The sequence below is a fragment of the Mobula birostris genome, chromosome X, assembly GCF_030028105.1.
Source record: "Mobula birostris isolate sMobBir1 chromosome X, sMobBir1.hap1, whole genome shotgun sequence".
NCBI classification, from domain to species: Eukaryota; Metazoa; Chordata; class Chondrichthyes; order Myliobatiformes; family Myliobatidae; genus Mobula; species Mobula birostris.
The window spans coordinates 13984105-14007594 of record NC_092402.1 but is presented as its reverse complement, the minus strand read 5'-3'; the positions used below and the strand labels follow the sequence as shown (position 1 = coordinate 14007594).

At 44.1% G+C, this 23490-nt stretch overlaps 1 protein-coding gene across 10 annotated transcripts in view; it reads left to right on the top strand.

Annotated features, from left to right (window-relative positions):
• Positions 1–23490, top strand: part of srcin1a (SRC kinase signaling inhibitor 1a) — a 577643-nt gene that overhangs the window by 231130 nt on the left and 323023 nt on the right. For all 10 annotated transcript variants that reach the window (XM_072248748.1, XM_072248747.1, XM_072248743.1 and 7 more), the window contains one exon: positions 20196–20479. In XM_072248748.1, the coding sequence (XP_072104849.1) occupies positions 20196–20479 (284 nt within the window). The remainder of the gene's footprint in view (positions 1–20195; positions 20480–23490) is intronic.

Sequence of the window (23490 nt, the reverse complement as noted above, 5' to 3'; positions counted from 1 at the left end):
ATTATAGACAGGAACCTAGCATTGAAGTTACAGTCCTACCAAGTCAAAGTCAGAGTAAAAGTAAACTTTATAATTAAAGTACTTATATGACACATATACTATCTTGAGATTATTTTCTTGCGGGCATTTATAGGTAAATGTATAAATAAAGTAGAATTTACTAAAAACTATATATAAAGAAAGGCAGGCAAAAAGCAAAAGAAAACAATTGATTAATATATATATGACAAACTGCAAATATAAAAAGTAAATAAGTAATACTGAGAACATAAGTTGTAGAGTCCTTGAAAGTGAGTCTGTGGGTCGTGGAATCAGTTCGGTGTTGAGGCGAGTAAAGTTATCCACGCTGGTTCAGGAGCCTCATGGTTGTAGGGTAAAAACTGTTCCTGAAGCTCGTGGTATGGGAGCTTAGGCTCCTGTACCTCCTTCCCCACAGGAGCAACGAGAAGTGAGCACGGCCTGGACGGTGGATGCCCTTGATGATGGATGCTGCTTTCTTGAGGAAACGCTCCTTTTAATTGTGCTGAGGGGTGGAGAGGGCTTTTCTGGTGATGGACTGGGCGGTATCTGCAATGTTCTGTAGAAATGATCTTTCTGACCGGTGGAGTATGCTTGACAAACTGAGTGACCTGTGCCTGCTCATTTATTTGTAACCATTTTCTGGGCAGAACTGGGGCCTCCATTTAGTGTCCCCATCTGTAACACGGCCCCGACAACACTACTTATGGTGTTTATTTTCCTTATTTAGAGACACAGCACCGAACAGGGCTTTCCAGCCCTACAAGCTGCCCTGCCCAGCAACCCACCTATTTAATAGTTAATCCTACCCTAATCATGGGAGAATTTATAATGACCTACTATCTGGACTGTGAGAGGAAACTGGAGCACCTGGAGGAAACCCACACATATCACATACGTACAGACAGCACTGGAATTGAATTCCAAGCACCGACGCCGCGAGCTGTAATAGTGTCGCACTAACCGCTATGCTATCGTGGTGCAACCATAATTGAGCTGGTGCTGAGAATCATGACCTTCTGACTCAGACTGAAGGGAGCTCACAGATGAGCCAACTGACACCTCAATGGTAAATATAGCAAAAAAGCAGTTTGTGAATATTTCTATGAATTTATATCTGTGAAACATTGACGTATTTCTAACATCTGTTGATAACTTCATTATGCACATAAATTCTTACTAGAACGCCTTGGTTAATAAGTGTTTATGAGTTGGAAGCTTTCACTTGTCACAAGAGGAAAACATTCGGCAGGTCTGAGTTCCTGCAGCAGATTGTTTGTTGCAAGTTCTGTGAAAACGTTTTCCAAACAGGAAATCATGCATTCAGTGGCCACTTTATTAGTTACACCTAAATTTGTGAAGACAAATATCTAATCAGCAAATCATGTGGCAGCAATTCAATGCATAAAAGCATGCAGACATGGTGAAGAGGTTCAGTTGTTGTTCAGAGCAAATATCAGAATGGGGAATGTGATCCAAGTGACTTTGACTGTGGAGTGATTGTTGGTGCCAGACAGGAGGGTTTGAGTATGTCAGAAACTGCTGATCTCCTGGTATTTTCACACACAACAGTCTCTATAGCAGCAGTACTCAACTGTTTTTATGCCATGGGCCAATAAAATTAAGCAATGGGTCGATAGACCCAGGTTGAGAGCCTCTGTTCTAGGATTTCCAGTGAACAGTACGAAAAACAAACAAAATATCCACACAGTGGCAATTCTTTGAGCGAAAATGCCTTTTTAATGAGAGAGGTCAGAGGAGAATGGTCAACCTGGTTCAAGCTGACAGAAAGGCAACAGTAACTCAAATAACCATGTGTTACAACAGTAATGTGTAGAAGAGCATCTCTGAACGCACATCACGTCGAACCTTGAAGTGCGTGGGCTACAGCAGCAAAAGACACTCAGTGGTTATTTTATTTGGTATAGCAGGTACCTAATAATGAGGAGTGGTCTTTCCTGTGTGAAGCACCTTGAAGCACTCTGCACAAGGTATGGATACGATCAAAGTTCATAGTTCAAGGTAAATTTATTATCACCAGGTACTACCCTGAGATTCATTTTCTTGCAGGCATTCACAGTAGAACAAAAAAAACCAACAAAAATCAATGAAAAACTACACACAAAAACTGACAAACAACCAATGTGCAAAATAAGATAAACTGCGCAGATACAAATAATAAATCAATTGATCAATAGTAATTCCATAATACTGATAATATGGGTTGTAGAGTCCTTGAAAGTGAGTCGATAGGTTGTGAAGTCAGTTCAGTGTTGAGATGAGTAAAGTTATCCATGCTAGTTCAGGAGCCTGATGGTCGAAGAGTAATAACTGCTCCTGAACCTGGTGATGTGGGACCGATGGCTCCTGTACCTTCTTCTTGTTAGCAGCAGTGAGAAGAGAGCATGGCCTGGATGGTGGGGATGGTCCTTGATGATGGATGCTGTTTTCTTGTGGCAGTGTTTCTTGTAGATGTGCTCAATGATGGAGAGGGCTTTTCCTGTCATAGACTGGGCTGTATCCACTACTTTCATCCATCACCTGATAAATTGCTTAAGTGACGTGGCAGAAATATTGGTCAGGACATGTGGAGTAAGTTACTTGTTAAAAACAAGGATTCTACAGTTGCTGGAAATCCAGAGCAACACACGCAAAATGCAGGAGGAACTCAGCAGGTCAGGCAGCATCTATGGAAATGAATAAACAGTTGATGTTTTGGGCTGAGACCCTTCATCACGACTGGAAAGGAAGGGGGAAGAACCCAGAATAAGAAGGTGGGGGTGGGGAAGGAGAACAACCAGAAAGATGATAGGTGAAGCCAGGTAAGGGGGAAGGTAAGTGAGTGGTGAGTTTGAAATAATTGGTGTCAGATTTGCAGGACTACAGTGAAAGAGAAGCGGTCAGGAGCCATTTTGTTGGCTTTAAAGTGCTGGCATAGGAAAAATGGGCCTAATAGTCTCCTCCTCTCCAATTTGATTCCCTGGGAAACTAGCAGGGTGCAGTGTGATCTTGGACAATAAGTATAAAATTTAATGCCGATTTAATCCATTATGTTACATCACAATTCAATTGCATTTGAGAAGCCTTGGATAATCTTGTTTGGTGTACAGCAAAGCATGTAAGAGTGGATAAAATTATTTCCTATCTTAGAGTGCAGATTAGAAACTCCTTATTGGCTTTGGGCCAGAGAACAGTTCATTAGGCTATAAGACATAGGAGCAAAATTACACCATTCGGCCCATCAAGTCTGCTTCACCATTCATGTGTGGCTATTAAATTTTCCCTTTCAAAGCCATTCACTTGCCTGCTCCCCGTAACTTTTGAAACCCTCACTAATCCGAATGGGTGGCGGGAGAGAGATACGTCTCTACCAAAGGAGGTGTAAGGCACTCCTTCCCTCTGCTAGCCTGCAAGTCACCCTTGGGCAAGGTGTAGCACCTGCTTAGTACCCCCCTCCCTTCCCGGATCAGGGTCACGTGAAGCCAGTGGGAGCAGGTGGTGGATGGTCATATGCGCAGTTGGTGCAGATCGTGCGTCCTGGTTACGCGAACACTGACACCAGGCAGACAATCTCTGAAGAATATTGATAATGGCTGGGGGAATGGGGGGGGGTGGTCACCCATCTTGTAAAAACACTGCCCAGAAGAAGGCGATGGCAAACCACTTCTGTAGAAAAATTTACCAAGAATAATCATGGTCATGAGACCATGATCACCATCATTCACACAACATGGCACGTAATGATGATGATGATGACTAATCTGGGGTGGCATGTTAACGTTTGTACTCCTGTCCTTGGCTTCAGAACTGCTGAGCTAAAGGAAGGGAAAAAGTGTCATTCAAACTTCAAAATTGTCAGCAGAAACCATGAACAGGCATAACTGGAGGCTGGACTCCAATGTAGACAGATCAGCAGAAGCATGGTCTATGGGAAGAGCAAGTCATGTTGGAACCTAAACCCAGGTGTACGTGATAACTCAAAGTTCAACTTGAAAAGGTTCAAAGTACATTTATTATCAAGGATGTATATACCATATACAACATTGTGATTTGTCTCCTTCCAGGCAGCCACAAAACAAAACATCCCACTAAAAAAAGATCATCAAACACACAATTTGCCGAAAAAAAGTAAATCATGTCCACGATAAAAGTAAGTAAATAACATTCAGAACTGAAGTTCATGAAGGTGAGTCCGCAGCCACAAAGCCAGTCAACGCTGCAGCCAATTCGAGAGCCCATTAGTTGCAGGCCATAACCTCAGTTTAGCGCAGAGATGCATACACCTCATGAAGCAATAAGCTGAACCAGTCTGTCTCTCTATCCGGCCCTAACACCCTGATCTTTTCAATCTGGCCCAGTGCATAAATCATCCAAACCTCAGGTTGTTCCTCACTCTTGGACCCAGGCCCCACCACCTCAATTTAGCACGTACCCAACCTTTCCAATTCGACCCGTCATTTAAGTTGATCTCCAGCAAGAGGAAACTAATGGAGCAGAAGTATTACTTACAATCTGTGGCCACTTCAATAGGTACCTCCTGAAACTAATAAAGTGGTCACTGAGTGTATGTTTCTGGTCTTCTGCTGCTATACCCTATCCACTTCAAAATTCGATGTGTTGAGCATTCAGAGACGCTCTTCTGCACACCACTGTTGTAACGCGTCGTTATTTGAGTTACTGTCACCTTCCTATCAACTTGAACCACTCTGGCCATTCTCTTCTGACCTCTCTCCATTAACAAGGTGTTTTCACCCACAGTCCTGCTGCTCACTGGATTTTTGTTTTGTTTTTTGCACTGTGAACTCTAAAGACTGTTGTGTGTGAAAATCCTAGGATATCAGCAGTTTCTGAGACATTCAAACCACCCCATCTGGCACCAATCATCATTCCACAGTCAGTCACTTAGATAACATTTCTTTGCCATTCAGATGTTTAATCTGAACAATAACTGAACCTCTTGATCATGTATGCATGCTTTTATGCAAGAAGTTGCTGCCACATGATTGGCTGATTAGATATTTGCATTAACGAGCAGGTATACCTAATAAAATGGCCACTGAGTATAATGTGCTCTTGATCTGTAAGCAGCCTTTCACAGTTACATTTCTTGAACTCCTCATGCTCTTGGCATCTGCGGGGTACATGACAGATTCTCTGGAGCTCTTTGTCAACACTTTGGTTGGATAGAGCTGTAATGAAATCTCTTAGCACATTAGCCTTCATTAATCAAAGTATTGAGTACAGTAGGCGGGATGTTATGTTGAAGCTGAATTAGACGTTAGTGATGTCACAATATGCGCTGGCAATATTAGAACCCAAATGTGGAGGAAAGACAGACTCTGACGTAGAGATGACAATGAGAGTTTATTCATAATAATTCCAAAAGAAGATTGGTAGCTCAGGCGAATGACACTGCAGATGTGACACTCTCAAAACTAAGACCCTACAATTAGTGCTAATCAGGCATTCACCTAAATAATACAAGTAACACAGAACCCCTGAGCCTGTCAAAATAAACTGAACAGATTTAAACAGAGAACACCAGAAGATCACATTACAAAGATTGAGTTGCTCGAGTAAAACACAAGGAACTCTAATTAGCTCACAACTCTTGTTAAACAACAATTAAACAATTCAGGTGCTCTAAAAACCTCAGAGCCCATCACTCTCTGGCTCCCTGCACAGGCCCAAAGAACTCGTTACATGTGAGGCCTGTGCGTAGTTCTGGCTGCCTATCTGCAGGAACAATATCAATAAGATTGAAAGCGTGCAGAGAAAATGTATAAGGGTGTTGCTGTGACTTGAAAACTTGAGTTATGGGGAAGGGTGAACAGGTTAGAACTTTATTCCCTGAAGCATCGGAGAATGAAGAGAGATTTGGTACAGGCATGCAAAATTGTGAGGGGTGTTGCTAGGGTAAATGCAAGCAGGGTGTTTATACTGAGGTTGGATGAGACTAGAACTGGAGGTCATATGTTAAGGGTGAAAGATGCAGTGTTTAAGGGGAACATGAAGGTGGTGAGTGTGTGGAATGAGTTGCCAGCAGAAGTGGAGAATGTGGGGTTGACTTCAGTATTTTAAAGAAGTTTGGATAAGTACATGCATGGGAGGGGTGTGGAGTGTTATGGTCCACGTGCAGGTCGATAGGACTGGGGAGAAAAGTTCAGAATGGACTCGATGGGCCAAAGGGCCTGCTTCTGTGTTGTAGTTTTCAATGACTGATGACCTACAGCCATCTTCAGTTATGAATTCTAAAGGTACTGTAATGAATTTGTGTTTATGCTCTCAGTGGTTACTTTATTAGGTACACCTATACACCTTGTTAATGCAAATATCTAATCAGCTAATCAGGTGGCAGCTACTCAGTGCATTAAAAACATGCAGACATGGTCAAGGGGTTCAGTTGTTGTTCAGACTAAATGTCAGAATGGGGAAGAAATGTGATCAAAGTGACTTTGACCTTGGAATGATTGTTGGTGCTGGATGGGGTTCATTTGAGTATCTCAGAAACTGCTGATCTGGGATTTTCACACACAACATTCTCTAGAGTTTACAGAGAATGGTGTGAAAAGGATAAAGACATCCAGTGAGTAGCAGTTCTGTGGCAAAAACAGCATGTTAATGACAGAGGAGACAGGAGAATGACCAGACTAGTTCAAGCTGACAGGAAGGTGACAGTATCTCAAGTAACCACGTGTTACAACAGTGATGTGCAGAAGAGCATCTCTGAATGCACAACACGTTGAACTTTGAAATAGATGGACTACAGCAGCAGAAGACCACAAACATACACCCGATTTACATTTGCTAAGTACTTCTTTGTAGCTGTTGTTTATACGTCAGGCTTTATAGTATCTTAAAATACTGTGAACAGCACTGAGATGCAACAAAATTCCAATCGACTTTTTTCAGGAGAAACTGTGTGAAGTGATCAGTGATGCAGTGGAACTAAATTATGCCTTAGTGCAAGCAGATCTGATCTACAATTAGACAGTCAGCTATCAAACCTGTGCCCATTAAGCAGACATTTAGCAGAAAATTTAGGACGTTACAGCTGTGAATGTGCTGTTTCATCTTGCATCCACTCCCACAGATTTTCCACTACCCAGCTAATTTTACTTTTTAAGCAATTTGTCCAATTCCCTTCTGAAAGTTAAGCTTGAATCTGCTTCCAATGCTCCTTCAGACATTGTGGTCTGCATCATACCAGCTTATCCCATCATGGGAAAGCCCCAAACGTCCAACTGGTGGAGGGGGTACATCAAAAGTTACGGGGAGAGGGTAGAAGAATGGTGTTGAGAGGGAAAATAAATCAGCCGTAACGGAATGGAGGAGCAGGGACCAAATGACCTAATTCTGCTGCTATATCTTATGGTCTTAAGATCTTATAATATAATTGCCATTTTAAGCTTAAACAAAAATTAAATTTGATAACTGGTCAGATCCCAACAGTCAGCAGATTTAAACTCAGCTGGGGGAATTGGAGACAGAAACTAGACAGGAAGAAAATCCATAGGGATTGACAACAATGTGGGTCATCTAATGGTAAAGATAAATAGGGGCAGCACGTCAGTGTAACACTTGACAATGCCAGAGATTGGAAGATAAGGATTCAATTCCTGCCGCCATCTGAAGAAATTTGCACATTCCCCCTGTGAGCATGAGGGTTTCCTCTAGTGCTCTGGTTTCCTCCCACATTAAAAGACTTGCGGGTTAGGGTTGGTGAGTTGTGGGCACGCTATGTTGGTGCTGGAAGCATGGCGACACTTGTGGGCTGCCCCCAGCACATCCTTAACATCAATGAAGCATTTCACTGTATGTTTCAATGTACATGTGACAAATAAAGCTAATCTCTCACATGGGTGATTGTCATACCATTCCCCTACCAACCCCACGCCTTCAGTACCCCAACAAAAGTTGATATTAGTTGATATTCCATAGATGCTGCCTGACCTGCTGAGTTCTTCCAGCATTTTGTGTGTGTTACTCTGGATTTCAAGCATCTGCAGAATCTGTGGTGTTGTTGATATTGGAAGCCACATCATTGTTTGAGTGGCGGAATTGGTCCCCACAAATTAATTTACCCAAGATTTTGCTGTGTTAATACTTTGTGAGGTTGCCAAAATTGTAAAAGTGATCAATAGCCTCAAGGAATTAAAGATAAACTTTCTGGACACAGAAACAAGGGTAAAAGATAATTCACATTTAGATTATTATCATATCTACTAGGGAACAATGAAATTCTTTGTTTGAGTGCAGTTCACAGAGTACAGATTATATGTGGTAATATTTTGTACATTCATCATCATCATCATTATGTGCCATGTCATGTGCCATGGTCTTTGACCATGATTGTTCTTGGCAAATTTTTCTATAGAAGTGGTTTGCCATTACCTTCTTCTGAGCCAGTGTCTTTACAAGATGGGTGACCCCAGCCATTATCAATACTCTTCCGAGATTGTCTGCCTGGTGTCAGTGGTCACGTAACCAGGACTTGTGATTTGCACCGGCTGCTCATATGACCATCCACCACCTGCTCCCATGGCTTCACATGACCCTGATCAGGGGGCTAAGCAGGTGCTACACCTTGCCCAAGGGTGACCTGCAGGCTAGCAGAGGGAAAGAGTGCCTTACACCTCCTTTGCTAGAGATATATTTCCACCCCACCACCTAAGTACATGGTATGTGTGTGGTAATAGTACCACATTTACTGCGTACATATTTTGTATTGGCCTTCATAAATCAAGTATTGAGTACAGGAGTTGGGACATTATGTTGAAGTTCTATAAGACATTGGTGAGGCCTAATTTACAATATTGTGTGCAGTCTGGTCACTTATCTACAGGAAGGATATCAATGGGATTGAAAGTGTGCAGAAAAGGATGTTACTAGGACTTGAGCAGCTGAGTTAAAGGGAAAGGTCAACTAGGCTAGGACTTTACACCCTGGAGCCTAGGAGGAGGAGGAGAGATTTAATAGAAGTATACAAAATTATGAGCAGTATAGATTGGGTAAATGCAAACAGGTTTTTTCCACTGAGGTTGGGTGAGACAAGGTCATAGGTTAAGTGTGAAAGGTGAGATGTTTAAGGGGAACATGAGGGGGAACTTCTTCATTCAGAGGGTGGTGAGAGTGTGGAACCAGCTGCCAGCAGAAGTGATGGATGTGGGTCCAATTTCAACATTTAAGAGAAGTTTGGATTTGTACATGGATGGGAGAGTGATAGAGGCTATAGTCCAGGTGCAGGTTGATGGGACTAGACAGAATAACAGTTCAGCCTTGGAAACATTGGGACATGGAGCAAGAGGAGCCTATGGCTGCAGTCATGTGAGAAAGCTTCTGCTCTAAGGTTGGCAGCTACGTTGGTGAACAATCCCAGGAACGGAAATGCCGGCAAAAATGATGGATGCAGCCCAGTCCATCACAGGAAAGGCCATTCCCACCATTGAGCACATCTGCAGGGAGCACTGCCATGGGAGGGCAGCATACATCATCAAAGATCGACACTGTCCATGCTGCCATCAGAAGACGGTACAGGAGTCTCATGACCCACACAACCAAGTTCAAGAACAGTTATTACCCTTCAACAATCAGAGTCCTGGACCAGCGTGGATAACTTCACTCACTTCGGCTCTGAACTGATTCCACAACTGTCAGGGACTCTTCAACTATGTTCTCCGTATTATCAATTTACTTTTTTCTTTAAGTTCTCTTCTTTTACACATTGGTTGTTTGCCAGTCTTTCTTTGTGTGAAGTTTTTCATTGATTCTGTTGTATCTCTTTGTTCTACTGTGAATGCCCACAAGAAAACAAATTTCAAGGTAGTATATAGCTACATATATGTTCTTTGATAATAAGTCTACTTTGAACTATATTTTCCTTATCATGGGGTCCTAATTTTGGCGATTGTTTTGTCTTGCGGTGTTGCTCGGTTCACCCCACAATAAGTGTTAAGTAATCCTGGCAGCAAAGCACCCTCTTGCTCCCCGCACAGGCCTGGAGAACTCATTACAGTACCCCTCCACCCCCATGGCTGGCACCTGACAGCCCAGGGAGACCTGGGGAACATGAGATCCAGGGACTACAGGAAACAGGGCTGGTACACTCGAGCCAACTCTGGTAAACTTGAGAAAGACCTGGTAAACTCATTATACAAGCATTGGAAATGTTGCGATCAGGAGCGAGAGGACCCTAAGACACTAGTCATGTGATGTATGTAGCTTCTTTAGAGTTGTGATGCACCTTCAATTACTCCAAAAGACTGGAAGTAGAGTAAATACTGAAAGGCTTTTATTTGTGGTAAAATGTGACCTCCAGCATGCTGAGTGTCTGCCCCTGGACTGAGGGGAGAAGCCAAGGCCCAATCGTCTTTATTCAGGGGTCTGTGGGAGGAGCCACAGGGGCAGTCAGCAGAGGGGCATGTCCAGACAGGTAACCCAGTTACAACATATATATATATGGTTTACCACAAGTTGGCAGCCATGTTAGTGAAAGTCTGGCTTCTTACACTGCACGTTCGTCACCAGGACGTCTAATTTGCAATTTTCTGCACACACTGAAAAAAACTTGAGGAGAAAACGAAAAATGATTTGTCATGACTCTTAGTGGAATCTGGGGTCAGGCTAAATGTTTTACCAATGCAAGAGAAAATAGCCCAGTTTAAACAACGTGTCATCCCTGAGCACTTGTCTTTTCTTGGATTTATCTGTTTCTCTCTATCAGCAGCAGCCAGAGCTGTGTGGGTGATGCACTCATTCTGGTAGGAACCTAAATCCTCACTTTGGAGCTTATCATCTTTCAGCAGTGTTGCTTCATCTCAGCTTGTTTGCCTTTTCATTGTGTAGATATTAATGGTGCAGAACGTTGATCCTTTGGCCCCCTCTCGCAGTCGGGCTGTCTGAGAGAACACCTTATAATCTCAAAATGATTGGAGGAAAGTATAGGGGGGATGTCAGAGGTACGTTCTTCACACAAAGAATGGTTGGTGCATGGAATGGTTGGTGCTTGTCAGGGTGGTGGTAGAGGCAGGTATATTAGGGCCACTTAAGAAACTCTTAGACATATGGATGATAGAAAATGGAGGGCTAGCCAGGAGGGAAGGGTTAGATTGAACTTAAAGTAGGTTTAAAGGTTGGCACAACATCATGGCTTGTGCTGAGCTGTAATGTTCTACGTTCACCAGTTGAATCACACCCCCATATTTTTATCTTTGCAAGAATCTTTTGAAGTAGTTCACTTCAAACGTACACATTAATGTCTTTTGGAGTCTCCAGTGAAATCTAACACAAGTATGTAAGGAATTAGTCCTTACTCTTAATAATTTCTCCTTTGGCTCCTCCCACTTCCTCCAAACTAAAGGTGTAGCTATGGGCACCCGTATGGGTCCTAGCTATGCCTGCCTTTTTGTTGGCTTTGTGGAACAATCTATGTTCCAAGCCTATGCTGGTATCTGTCCCCCACTTTTCCTTCGCTACATCGACGACTGTATTGGCGCTGCTTCCTGCACGCATGCTGAGCTCGTTGGCTTCATTAACTTTGCCTCCAACTTTCACCATGCCCTCAAGTTTACCTGGTCCATTTCCGACACCTCCCTCCCCTTTCTTGATCTTTCTGTCTCTATCTCTGGAGACAGCTTATCTACTGATGTCTACTACAAGCCTACGGACTCTCACAGCTATCTGGACTATTCCTCTTCTCACCCTGTCTCTTGCAAAAGTGCCATCCCCTTCTCGCAATTCCTCCGTCTCCGCCGCATCTGCTCTCAGGATGAGGCTTTTCATTCCAGGACGAAGGAGATGTCCTTTTTTAAAGAACGGGGCTTCCCTTCTTCCACCATCAACTCTGCTCTCAAACGCATCTCCCCCATTTCACGCACATCTGCTCTCACTCCATCCTCCCGCCACCCCACTAGGAATAGGGTTCCCCTTGTCCTCACCTACCACCCCACCAGCCTCCAGGTCCAACATATAATTCTCCGTAACTTCCGCCACCTCCAACGGGATCCCACTACTAAGCACATCTTTCCCTTCCCCGCCCCCCTGCTTTCCGCAGAGATCACTCCCTACGCAACTCCCTTGTCCATTCATCCCCCCCAACCCTTCCCACCGATCTCCCTCCCGGCACTTATCCGTGTAAGCGGAACAAGTGCTACACATGCCCTTACACTTCCTCCCTTACCACCATTCAGGACCCCAGACAGTCCTTCCAGCTGAGGCGACACTTCACCTGTGAGTCGGCTGGGGTGATATACTGTGTCCGGTGCTCCCGATGTGGCCTTCTATATATTGGCGAGACCTGACGCAGGCTGGGAGATCGTTTTGCTGAACACCTACGCTCTGTCCGCCAGAGAAAGCAGGATCTCCCAGTGGCCACACATTTTAATTCCACATCCCATTCCCATTCTGACATGTCTATCCACAGCCTCCTCTACTGTAAAGATGAAGCCACACTCAGGTTGGAGGAACAACACCTTATATTCTGTCTGGGTAGCCTCCAACCTGATGGCATGAACATCGACTTCTCTAACTTCCGCTAAGGCCCCACCTCCCCTTCGTACCCCATCCGTTATTTTTTTTTTCTCTTTTTCCTTTTTCTCCCTCTGTCCCTCTCACTATACTCCCTGCCCATTCTCTGGGTTTCCCCCCTCCCCCTTTCTTTCTCCCTAGGCCTCCCATCCCATGATCCTCTCATATCCCTTTTGCCAATCAACTTTCCAGCTCTTGGCTCCATCCCTCCCCCTCCTGTCTTCTCTTATCATTTTGGATCTCCCCCTCCCCCCCCACTTTCAAATCTCTTACTAACTCTTCCTTCAGTTAGTCCTGACGAAGGGTCTCAGCCTGAAACGTCGACTGTACCTCTTCCTAGAGATACTGCCTGGCCTGCTGCGTTCCCCAGCAACTTTGATGTATGTCAGGCAGTTCATTGTGGACCAATGCAATTATCACACCACAAGAAGATAGGACCAGGAGTAATCAACCTGCTCCATCAAGATCAAGTTACAAGGGGTATAGATAAGGTAAATACAAACAGGCTTTTTCCACTGAGGTCATGTGGAACTACACGTAGAGGGCATAGGTTAAGGGTGAAAGGTGAAATGTTTAAGGGAAACATGAGGGGAAACTTCTTCACTCAGTGGGTGGTGAGAGAGTGGAATGAGCTGCCAGCTCAAGTGGTGGACGTAGGTTTGATTTCAATGTTTAAGAGAAGTTTGGGTAGGTAAATGGATGAGAGAGGTATGGAGGGCTATGATCCGGGTGCAGGTCGATGGGAGTAGGCAGTTTAAATAGTTCTGCATGGACTAGATGGGCTAAAGGGTATGTTTCTGTATGACTCTAATCAGAAGAGTAGGAATGAAAAGTTGCTTTTGAACTTCTGAACTCTGGTCCCCTTACTTCAAAGTCAAGCCAAAGTAACTTTATCATCAAAGTAGGTATATGTCACTGTATACTGCATTGAGATTCATAATGATAAACTCAATCTCACAATCCGCCTCATCATGCCCTTGCACTTTATTTGTCTACGTTCACTTCATTTTCTTGTAAATTTTACACTATACTCTGCAATCTGCTACTTCTTTATCCCTTGTACACCACCTCAAAGTGATCTGTATGAATGCCATACAGAATAAAGCTTTTCACTGTACCTGGATATGTGTGACAATAATAAACCAATTAACAGTTACAATCCTGAATTAAGACCCCCCCCCAGTGTGATTGCAGTGGGTGCTCAGCAGAGGGAGCCTGGGCCTGGAGGTAATTCTACCAGCACACTCAAAATGTTGGAGGAACTCAGTCGGTCAGGCAGCAACTGTGGCTGGGAATGAACAGTCGATGCATTGGGCCAAGACCTGATACATCATCAGGACTGGAATCCAGCATAAGACAGTGGGGAGAGGGAAAGGAGGACAAATTGGCTGATGACAGGTGAGATCAGGTGAGGAGGAAGGTGGGTGTGTGGGGGAGGTGCTGGTGAAGTAAGAAACTGGAAGGTGATAGGTGGAAGAGGTAAAGACAAGAAGAATTCTGATAGGAGAGGAAAGTGGACAATGAAAGAAAGAGAAGATATGGTGGAACTAGAGGATGGTATTGAGCAGGTAAGTATATGAGAAGGGGTGAGAGGGTAACCAGATTGGGGAATGAAAAAAAGAGAGAAGGAGGGAGGCAGAAGAGATTAGCAGAATTTAGAGAAATTAATGTTTATGCCATCAGGCTGGAGGCTACCCAGATGGAAAGGAAATAATTGTTATCTTTTAATCAATACCATTTGAGCCCAATTCCACAATGCATGGTAACCAGCTGATACCCAAAGGGCAACTGATAGCCACAGGATCAGAATGACTGGTTTCAAACCCTCCAGTCTTGCTCTGATTTCTGGGAATGAAAAGTGCAATTTAGGGACAAAAATGTACTGACATGATTTTCTTTTTAATACTATTGTTTAATAATTGTAGAGATAATGAATATGGGAAGAAGAAATCTTTGGTTGATGGTGAAAAAATACACAGTATTGGCTTTCCTGATTGGTACAGGAAGTGGGGGAGGCAGTAAGATGATTGACAAGTTGGGTGACCAATAGAAAAGCTTTAAGGCATGGGGGGGTGGTCATATGATGACTCCCATGAGTTGGAAGACTGACCTGTTGGATGTGAGGGGAGAGTAAAGGAATTGGCTGGAAAATGTCTCTTCAAATATCACTTTGACCTTGTGCCGATTGACTTACAACCTGAAACCTCAGAGGGTGTCAGTGCCTCTGTTTATTACTGCCATCCTTCTCAACTTATTCTGTACGTCCTTGTCCATTCCTCCCCAAGTCCTTTCCAGAATGCCAAAACCTCACCATCCTGTGTTCACGAGGCTCCTTGACTGTTTCCCTTGAATTTTGCCTCCGCACAGCCCCCATCCCACTCACTGTCTGATATCCATTCAGCCAAAAAACATCCAGTCATGTTGCTCCCTCAAAGTCAGATACTACAGAAATGTAAGTTGTTATTGCACGGAGCCACGTTACTTTGTGACTATAGCTGCATATGATGTGCTTAGTTTGTTCAAAATTAATCAACGGTTTTTTACAGCATTCCATTATCTTGTACATTCCCCAGGCCTGTCTGGTGAATCAGCTTTTTTTCTGTCTGCTGATAAGAGCCTGTGTCCTTGTAATCATTGACGGCTTTTTCTTAACTGACCCTTGTTATTTTTGTATCCATCCACTTGTAGGAAGAGAAAAATCTTTTAGCAAGCAGTAATGCTCTGTCAAATATTTCTATTTTGACGGATAGAGTGGTTTTTCAGATTGGTGGAACTCGTGCTCTGGATGTAATAGACTCTGATAACTGTGCATCTTTAGAAATCTATGGTGTGTTGCATGAAAAGGAGTTACATTAATGTACTCTGGTGAGTGGTGAAGGGAACTGTGACTGGCCCCTGAATAAGTAAACCAATGAACAGTAGTGGCAATTGAAGGAGACACCAATATTTAAAGTGTATTCTATTTACTGAGATTATTTATTTAGTGATACGGAGTGAACAGGCCCTTCCGGCCCAACAAGCTTTGCTGCCTAGCAACCACCTATTTAACACTAACCTTATCACAGGACAATTTACAATGACCTAATAACTGGTACATCTTTGGACTGTGGGAGGAAATCCACACAGTCACAGGGAGAACATACAAACTCCATACAGAAGGCAACAGAATTGAACAGTGCAATAGTGTGTCGCACTAACTGCTATGCTACCATACACTCTTTAATTTAGGACTCAGTCGCCATTGTAAACATTTTCTCTGCTTTATTTTGTCAGGATCTCATAATTTTAAAGGATTCATTTAGGGCAGTCCTCAGCCTTTGTACCTTCTACAACAATTAACTCTATTCCAGGATTTCCAGGCTTCTATATTCCAAGTTAGCTTTGATCAGGAGATGTATTTATGGTTGGCTGTCTATTCCCTTTTGAAATACACACAGGAGTGAAACCCAATGTGGTCTTCTGCTGCTGTAGACCATCCACATCGAGGTTCGATGTGTTGTGTATTCCAAGATGCTCCTGTACACACCACTGTTGTAACACATGATTATTTGAGTTACTTTTGCCTTCTTGTCAGTGTTTTCACCCATAGAACAGCCACTCACTGGATGTTTTGGTTTTTCGCATCATTCTCTGCAAACTCTAGAGACTGTTGTGCATGGAAATCCTAGGAGATCAGCAGTTTCTGAGATACTCAAACCACCCCATCTGGCACCATCCCATGGTCAAAGTCACTTAGATCACATTTTTTCCCCATTCTGATGTCTGGTCTGAACAACAACTGAACCTCTTGACCATATCTTCATGCTTTTATGCATTGAGTTGCTGCCACATGATTGGCTGATTAGATTATCGAGCAGGTGTACCTAATTTAGTGGCCACTGAGTGTTGGATTTATTTTTGGCAATTTTATGATCTCATCTTCAGTCTTTCTCATTGTTTCTTAACGTTTTTCTACAACAAGATAAAAGCATATAGAAACCATATCTAATACAGCCCAGCCATGTGTCAGGACCCTTGTTTATCTCAGCTGTACAGACTGAACTGAAGCAAAACATGCCTTTAAGCGACACACAAAAATTGCTGGTGAACGCAGCAGGCCAGGCAGCATCTGTAGGAAGAGGTACAGTCGACATTTCAGGCCGAGACCCTTCGTCAGGACTAACTGAAGGAAGAGTGAGTAAGGGATTTGAAAGTTGGAGGGGAAGGGGGAGATCCAAAATGATAGGAGAAGACAGGAGGGGGAGGGATGGAGCCAAGAACTGGACAGGTGATTGACAAAGGGGATATGAGAGGATCATGGGACAGGAGGTCCGGGGAGAAAGACAAGGGGGGGGGAGGTATAGTGAGAGGGATGCTGCATGGCCTGCTGCATTCACCAGCAAGTTTTATGTGTGTCGCTTGAAATTCCAGCATCTGCAGATTTCCTCGTGTTTGCGTTTTTAAAAACATGCCTTTATTTTGTTTTCTGTCAGGATTGTGAGTTTATCCATTTGGAAGCAACTTGTTACTCTGGCAATGTAGTCTGAATCTTGCAGCTGTAACCCCTTCCAGCACCACATAATTTTAATGAGGAGATTTGGTATGCCACCAAAGACTGTAACAAATTTCTATGGAGAGCACTCTGAAGGATCAGAAAAAACTGCAGAGGGTTGTAAACTCAGCCAGCTCCATCATGGGTACTGGCCTTCCCACCAAAAGACGTGCCTCAAAAAGGCAGCATCCATCGTTAAGGACCCCTGCCCCCACCCAGGATATGATCTCTTTTTATTGCTACCATCAGGGTGGAGGTACAGGAGCCTGAAGATGCAAACTCAATGTTATAGGAACTGCTTGTTCATCTCCACCATCAGATTAGTGTGTCACAGCAGTGTAGTAGTTAACACAACGCTTTTCAGTACCTGCAACCCAGGTTGAATTCCTGCTGCCGTTTGTACGTTCCACCTGTGACTGCGTGGGTTTCCTCCGGGTGTTCTGGTTTCCTCCCACAGTCCAAAGACATTGGTAGGTTAGTTGGTCATTGTCTCCAGAATAGGCTAGGATTAAATAAAGAGTAGCTGGGTGGTGTAGCTCAAAGGGCCAGAAGGGCCTATTCCGCACTGTATCTCAATAAATAAGTAAGTAAAATAACTGAATGGCCCATGAAAGCTACCATACTTCTTGCTCTATTTTTGCACATATAATTTTAACTGATAGTAATTTTTTTAAGTACTGCACTGTACTGTTGCTGCAAAACTACAAATTCACCACATATAGATAGATAGATAGATATACTTTATTAATCCCGAGGGAAATTTGGTTTTGTTACAGCCACACCAACCAAGAATAGAGTGTAAGTATAGCAATACAAACAACCCCAACAATCAAACACCAAAATACAAACTATGCCAGATGGAAAATACGTCCAGGACCAATCTATTGGCTCAGGGTGTCTGACTCTCCACGGGAGGAGCTGCATGTTCGATGGCCACAGGCAAGAACGACCTCCCGTGCCGCCAAGTGTTGTATCACGGTGGAGTGTGGCCGAAGTCCAGCAGTAAAAAGTTCAATATCCAGTCTGCAAACACGTTCCTCGATCGTAATATACCCGGGATTGCACTATCTGTTGTTAGCCAGAACAGTAAGCACCCAATTCCTTTACGCTTACCGCTGTCAGTGCACTTCCGGTCAGCCAGAACGGTATTACCCACCGAATTCTCTTCTCCAAAAGTCTCTGTTGTCTCGACCCGGTCCTCTTTCCTCGGCTTTGTGATCACCCTCTGTGTGTTTTCCTCCGGATTTCAGCAGGGGTGTCCAACGCTCTGTTCGCTAAGCCGGCCGGTGTTTGCTGGTCTGTGGAATACACAATGTCGGTGATATGTGGTCTGATTCTGATCTGGTGAAGGAGGATGTGGTGTGGCGATTAGAGGGCAGAGATACTTGCCGCATTTTGTGGCTGGTTTAATGTTAGACTGGGAGCGGACACATAGAGGAGTGAAATGTGCTAGCAAGTGGTACTCTAGGAGTGGAATTGTTCAAAGAGATATCTATATTTCATCAGTAGTTCTCAGCAAGAATTACATGTAACATATGTAGAAAGCTGTTTAGCTTAAGAGGAAATATCAGTGAGAATTGGTTGAAGTAATTGTTGAGGTATTGCTGAGTGATGTTGAAAATGCTGTACATGAGGGTGTTTTTCTAGGGACTAGGGGGGGGTCACCTGCTGGCCAGAGGGTGACAAAATATGCTTCCCACCATGAACATACTTCCAACTCCCAGTCTCCGCTTGCACATTAGGGTGGAACTTGTCTTGGTCAGAGACCACAGAAAGGTATAGCACAGTCCAGGCCCTTCAGCCCTCGATGTTGTGCCAGCCTACAGTATATAAACCTACTCCACGATTGACCTGACCCTTCACTTCTACACAGCCTACAACCCAATATTTACCTATGTGCACCTCTAGCAAGTCAACTCTCACCCTCCTTTGCTCCAAAGAAATAAAAAGCCGTTGCCTGCTTGGCCTTCCCTCATAAGACATTTTGACCCAATATGCTGGCAATTCCTTTCTCCCCCACAGATGCTGCTTGATCAATCTAACCCTTCCCTCCCACTTAACCCTCCATTACTCTGTCATCCAGGTGCCAGTCTAAGAGTCTCTTGAATGTCCATATTGTATCAGCCTCTACCATTACTCCTGGGAGTGCGTTCCATGCACCCACCATTATCTGTGTTTTTTAAAAAAACCTCTAACATCTCCCCCAAACTTTCCTCCACTCACCTTAAGCGGATGTTCTGTGGTATTGACCATTGTCACCCTGGGAGAAAGGAACTGGCTGTCCACTATCCATGCCTTTCATAGTCTCATATAATACACCTGTATTAAGTTGCCTCTCATCCCCTGTCCCTCCAGCTCCTTCAATCTTTCCTTCTGTGATGGAAACAGGCCCTTCATCCCAGTTGGTCCGTGCCAAACAAGATGCTCATCTAAGCTGGTCTTGTTTACCTTCGGAATACAACTGTTTAGAAACTGGAAGATTTTCATGGTCCCAACTGCCCTGTGGTTGATAATTTGGTCTTGCCTGACCTTATTCCTGCTACCATTCTGACCAAAGGCCCAGCATCCTCCCTGAGGTTGGGCGCAAGTGCTCCCATAAGACATAGAAGCAGAATTAGTCCAGTCAGCCCATCAAGTCTGCTCTGCCATTCCATCATGGCTGATTTATTTTCCCTCTCAACCCCATTCTCCTGCCTTCTCCCTGTAACCTTTGATGCCCTGATTAATCAAGAATCTATCAACCTCTGCTTTAAATATACCCAATGACTTAGCCTCCACAGCCGTCTGTGACAATGAATTCCACAGATTCACCACCCTTTTCTTAAAGAAATTCCTCCTATCTGTGTTCTAAAGGGCTGTCCTTATATTCTGAGGCTGTGCCTTCTGGTCCTAGACTCCCCCACTATAGGAAACATCCTCTCCATGTCCACTCTATCTAGGCCTTTCAATATTCAATAGGTTTCAATGAGACTCCCCACTCATTCTTCTAAACTCCCAAGAGTACAGGCCCAGAGCATCCAATGTTCCTCATCCCCTCTCATTCCCAGTCTGGGATGTGGCCAATGGCCTGAAGCAACACGAGTGCTCTCAGTGACCTGTCTCTTCTGGTTCCCCTCTGCAGATTCGGACAAGTCCAGCTCGCACATGATCTCCGCGGATGATGCCGAGTACCCCAGGGAGTACCGAACCCTGGGGAACGGTACCCGGCGCTTTTCCAACGTGGGCTTGGTACACACCTCGGAGCGGCGGCACACAGTCATCGCCGCGCAAAGCCTGGAGGCTCTCACTGGCATGCAGAAGTCGGACATGGAGAGGAAGAGGGAGGCATTCCTAGATCACCTGAAGCACAAGTATCCTCACCACGCCACCGCAATTCGAGGGCAACAGGAACGCCTCAGGGAACAGGTATTACCACTTATTGAATGCTGTGGGGGGCGGGGAGGGGGGTCAGTGGTGTTGCATAAGCAATTATAAACCTTATAACTTACAACTGATTATATATTAAACATCCTGGTTTGGACTTGGGTTTTTTTTTAGTGAGTTCACGTTTTGTTTGTTTTTATCTGGGACCCGCTGTGACTGACTATAACTGTACCACACAGAAGTTGTAACTGGGAAATCTAAGTCTTTATTCACACAGCAAACCTCCAGGAGAGAGTGAGTCTAGGAGAATCCAAGAGAATCTCACTCCCTGGACAAGATGTTTTATACAGATAACAATAAACTAATACCTACAGTTTCAATTGCTATAACCACCTACTTAACATTTTGAATATAATTAGGTAAATTTACAGAATTATATACTGTATTTACAATGATAGCTCATCGCACTAGCAGAACCCCTTTGAATATTCAATATTGTTGTCTGTTCCAAAAGCCTCAAAACTCCAGACATCCAAAACGTACCCATTTGTTACAGTGTTGAGGGATGGCTTCATGAATATACAACTAACCGTGTGGGCAACATGGTACTGGAGTGGTCAGCACAATGCTATTATAGTACCAGCGACCCGGGTTCAATTCCCGGCTTATACATTCTCCCTGTGACAACTTGGGTATCTTCTGGGTTTTCCAGCTTCCTCCCACAGTCCAAAGACGCACCATTTGGTATGTTATTTGGGCATTATCAATTGTCCCGTGATTAGGCTAAGATTAAATTGGGGAATTGCAGGGTCAGAAGGGCCTATTCCACGCTGTATCACAGTAAACAAATATAATAACCAAATAAACCATAAGGTTAAGTGCAAGACAGATCTGTCCTGAACTATGCATTAAGTGGCAGAATGTGCCTTCAACAATTGAAAGTTGCAGGTCCTGTTGTTTTCCCCTATGTAGCTTCAATGGGACAGAAGCCGAAAATCCCACACTCAGCGATTGGTGTCGCTAACCTCAAAGTTTTCGTTAGAAGTTAAGTCGTGCATGTTTTATTTCCTGCTTCTCATTTTAGTTCATCTATAATTATCCTATCCATAATGCTGCAATTCCAGAATCATCCCTAACAGAACCTAAGCTTAAAAGTGATTAATACTGGGTCCTAAATGCTGAGTAGGTTAATTGGTCATTGTAACTTGTCCCATGATTAGGTTAGGGTTGAAATCGGGCTTGTTGGGGGTTGCTGGGGCCGGAAGGGCCTACTCCACACTGTATCTCTAAATAAAATAAAATAAAAGTTCCCATTGCACTGTTTTGAAGGAGAAAGAGGGTTGTTATTCCATGTCCTGGGCAGTGTGAATTATCAGTTTGTTACTGCGTGTTGAAGATGGCTGTGAGTTCTCCACATTGTCACCAGTGACTGCAATTCCAAAGTGTTTCTTCTTCTTCTTAGCCCATCACCCCTACTGGGTCAAAGGTCACCAACAGCAGCTTGGCAGAGTCCTCTGTCCTGGGCCAATAGAAGGTTGATTGGCCCTGTGACTTCTGCTTTCACCACACAACTTCATATGATTTCTAGTCGAAGATCCTTCCTCTCCCTGGGATGAGGCCTTTGGAGCTTCTGTTGGCATTTCTACAGCTCTGTGTTTTTACAAGATGGGGTTGCTGGCCCTTTGCACAAGCCTCCTTCTTTCACAGCCGGACTTGGCACCATCCATGACAGAGTTCCAAAGTGCTTCAGTGTCTTGAAAGAGACACAAAGGCACTATAGAAATGCAAGGCTTCTGTGGTTTGGGAAAACTGCCGAGCTAATGAAAGTTCCTCTCAAGATATCCATTAAATTCTAAGCACAAGCGATTCTGCGGATACTGGAAATCCAGATTAACACATACGAAATGCTAAAGGAACTCAGCAAGTGGGGCAGCATCCATGGAGAAGATTAAAGAGTCGGCGTTTCCATCTATTGAGTTGCTGCGCACTACTGAGGGGTCAGCATAGGGAGGACATGGAGCAGTGTCCGAACACCTGAAAAATGTAGACAAATACCTTTAATCATAAAGATCCATTTTTTACTGTGGTTTCCTATGACTCTAAATACCTCTCCCTGCTTCTGTGGGCTGAAGCAAATGGAGGTGATGTCTCCCTGTAAGTAACATCTGCAATGCAGCTGACAGCAGGGAACTCTGCGATGTGGCGGCGATCGGTAGCAGGTGGTGAGATGTTCCAGCGGCCAGGATGATGAGAACGATCATGATAGGAACTAGGAAGAATTGTTGAATTCTGACGTTTTTAACCCAAGGTCTTTTGGAAATCAAGAAGGAGGCACAAAACCTGTTGCTTCATGTTCATTTTATTAAGTAAAACCCCTTTTTACCAGGCGTCTCTAGAGACATGGCTCGTTAGCCCCTCGATAACAGCCACCGGACTCAGCGATGAGAAAACCACCTTTTACACACTCCGCACATCTAGGGTCGATGTGACCTGAGTCCCACCAAACCCAGGAAGTTGGGATGTCTCGCCCACCAAACCTTGATCTGTGTGAATACTATGTAACTACTACCCCCATGCAATTAATCGTTGGCAAGAAATAACAGATCATGACTGCATACAATTATAAACTATACAAACAAATGTCAGGTTTATCAAACAGTTAGTAAGAAAAAGAAAAGAAAAAAAAAATAAAAGGGCCCATCACAGTTAACCCAGTCCAAATGTGCACAAAGTTGGAGCTCATCTTGAAGTTGTTCTTAACTCTCGAGCTGGACCCATGGTCTGCAGGAAAGCACACACCACCTTCCGAATGTCACTCAAAATCCACCTCGAACAAGTGGGCTCCCCCAAGGGAGTATTGGTCCTTCCTTCTTGAAGCCATTCATCTGCACAAAGCACCTTGTACAACAGGGACAGCATCCTCAGCTATCTTCCCTCCTGTCTTCTCCCAGCTCCTGCCAAAAAGATCTTGATCCACACCAGTGTCCGTTGCAAAAACCTCTCCGCCCACCATTCTCTAGAACCTTCCCCCAGTTCCACTATCCTGATTGGCT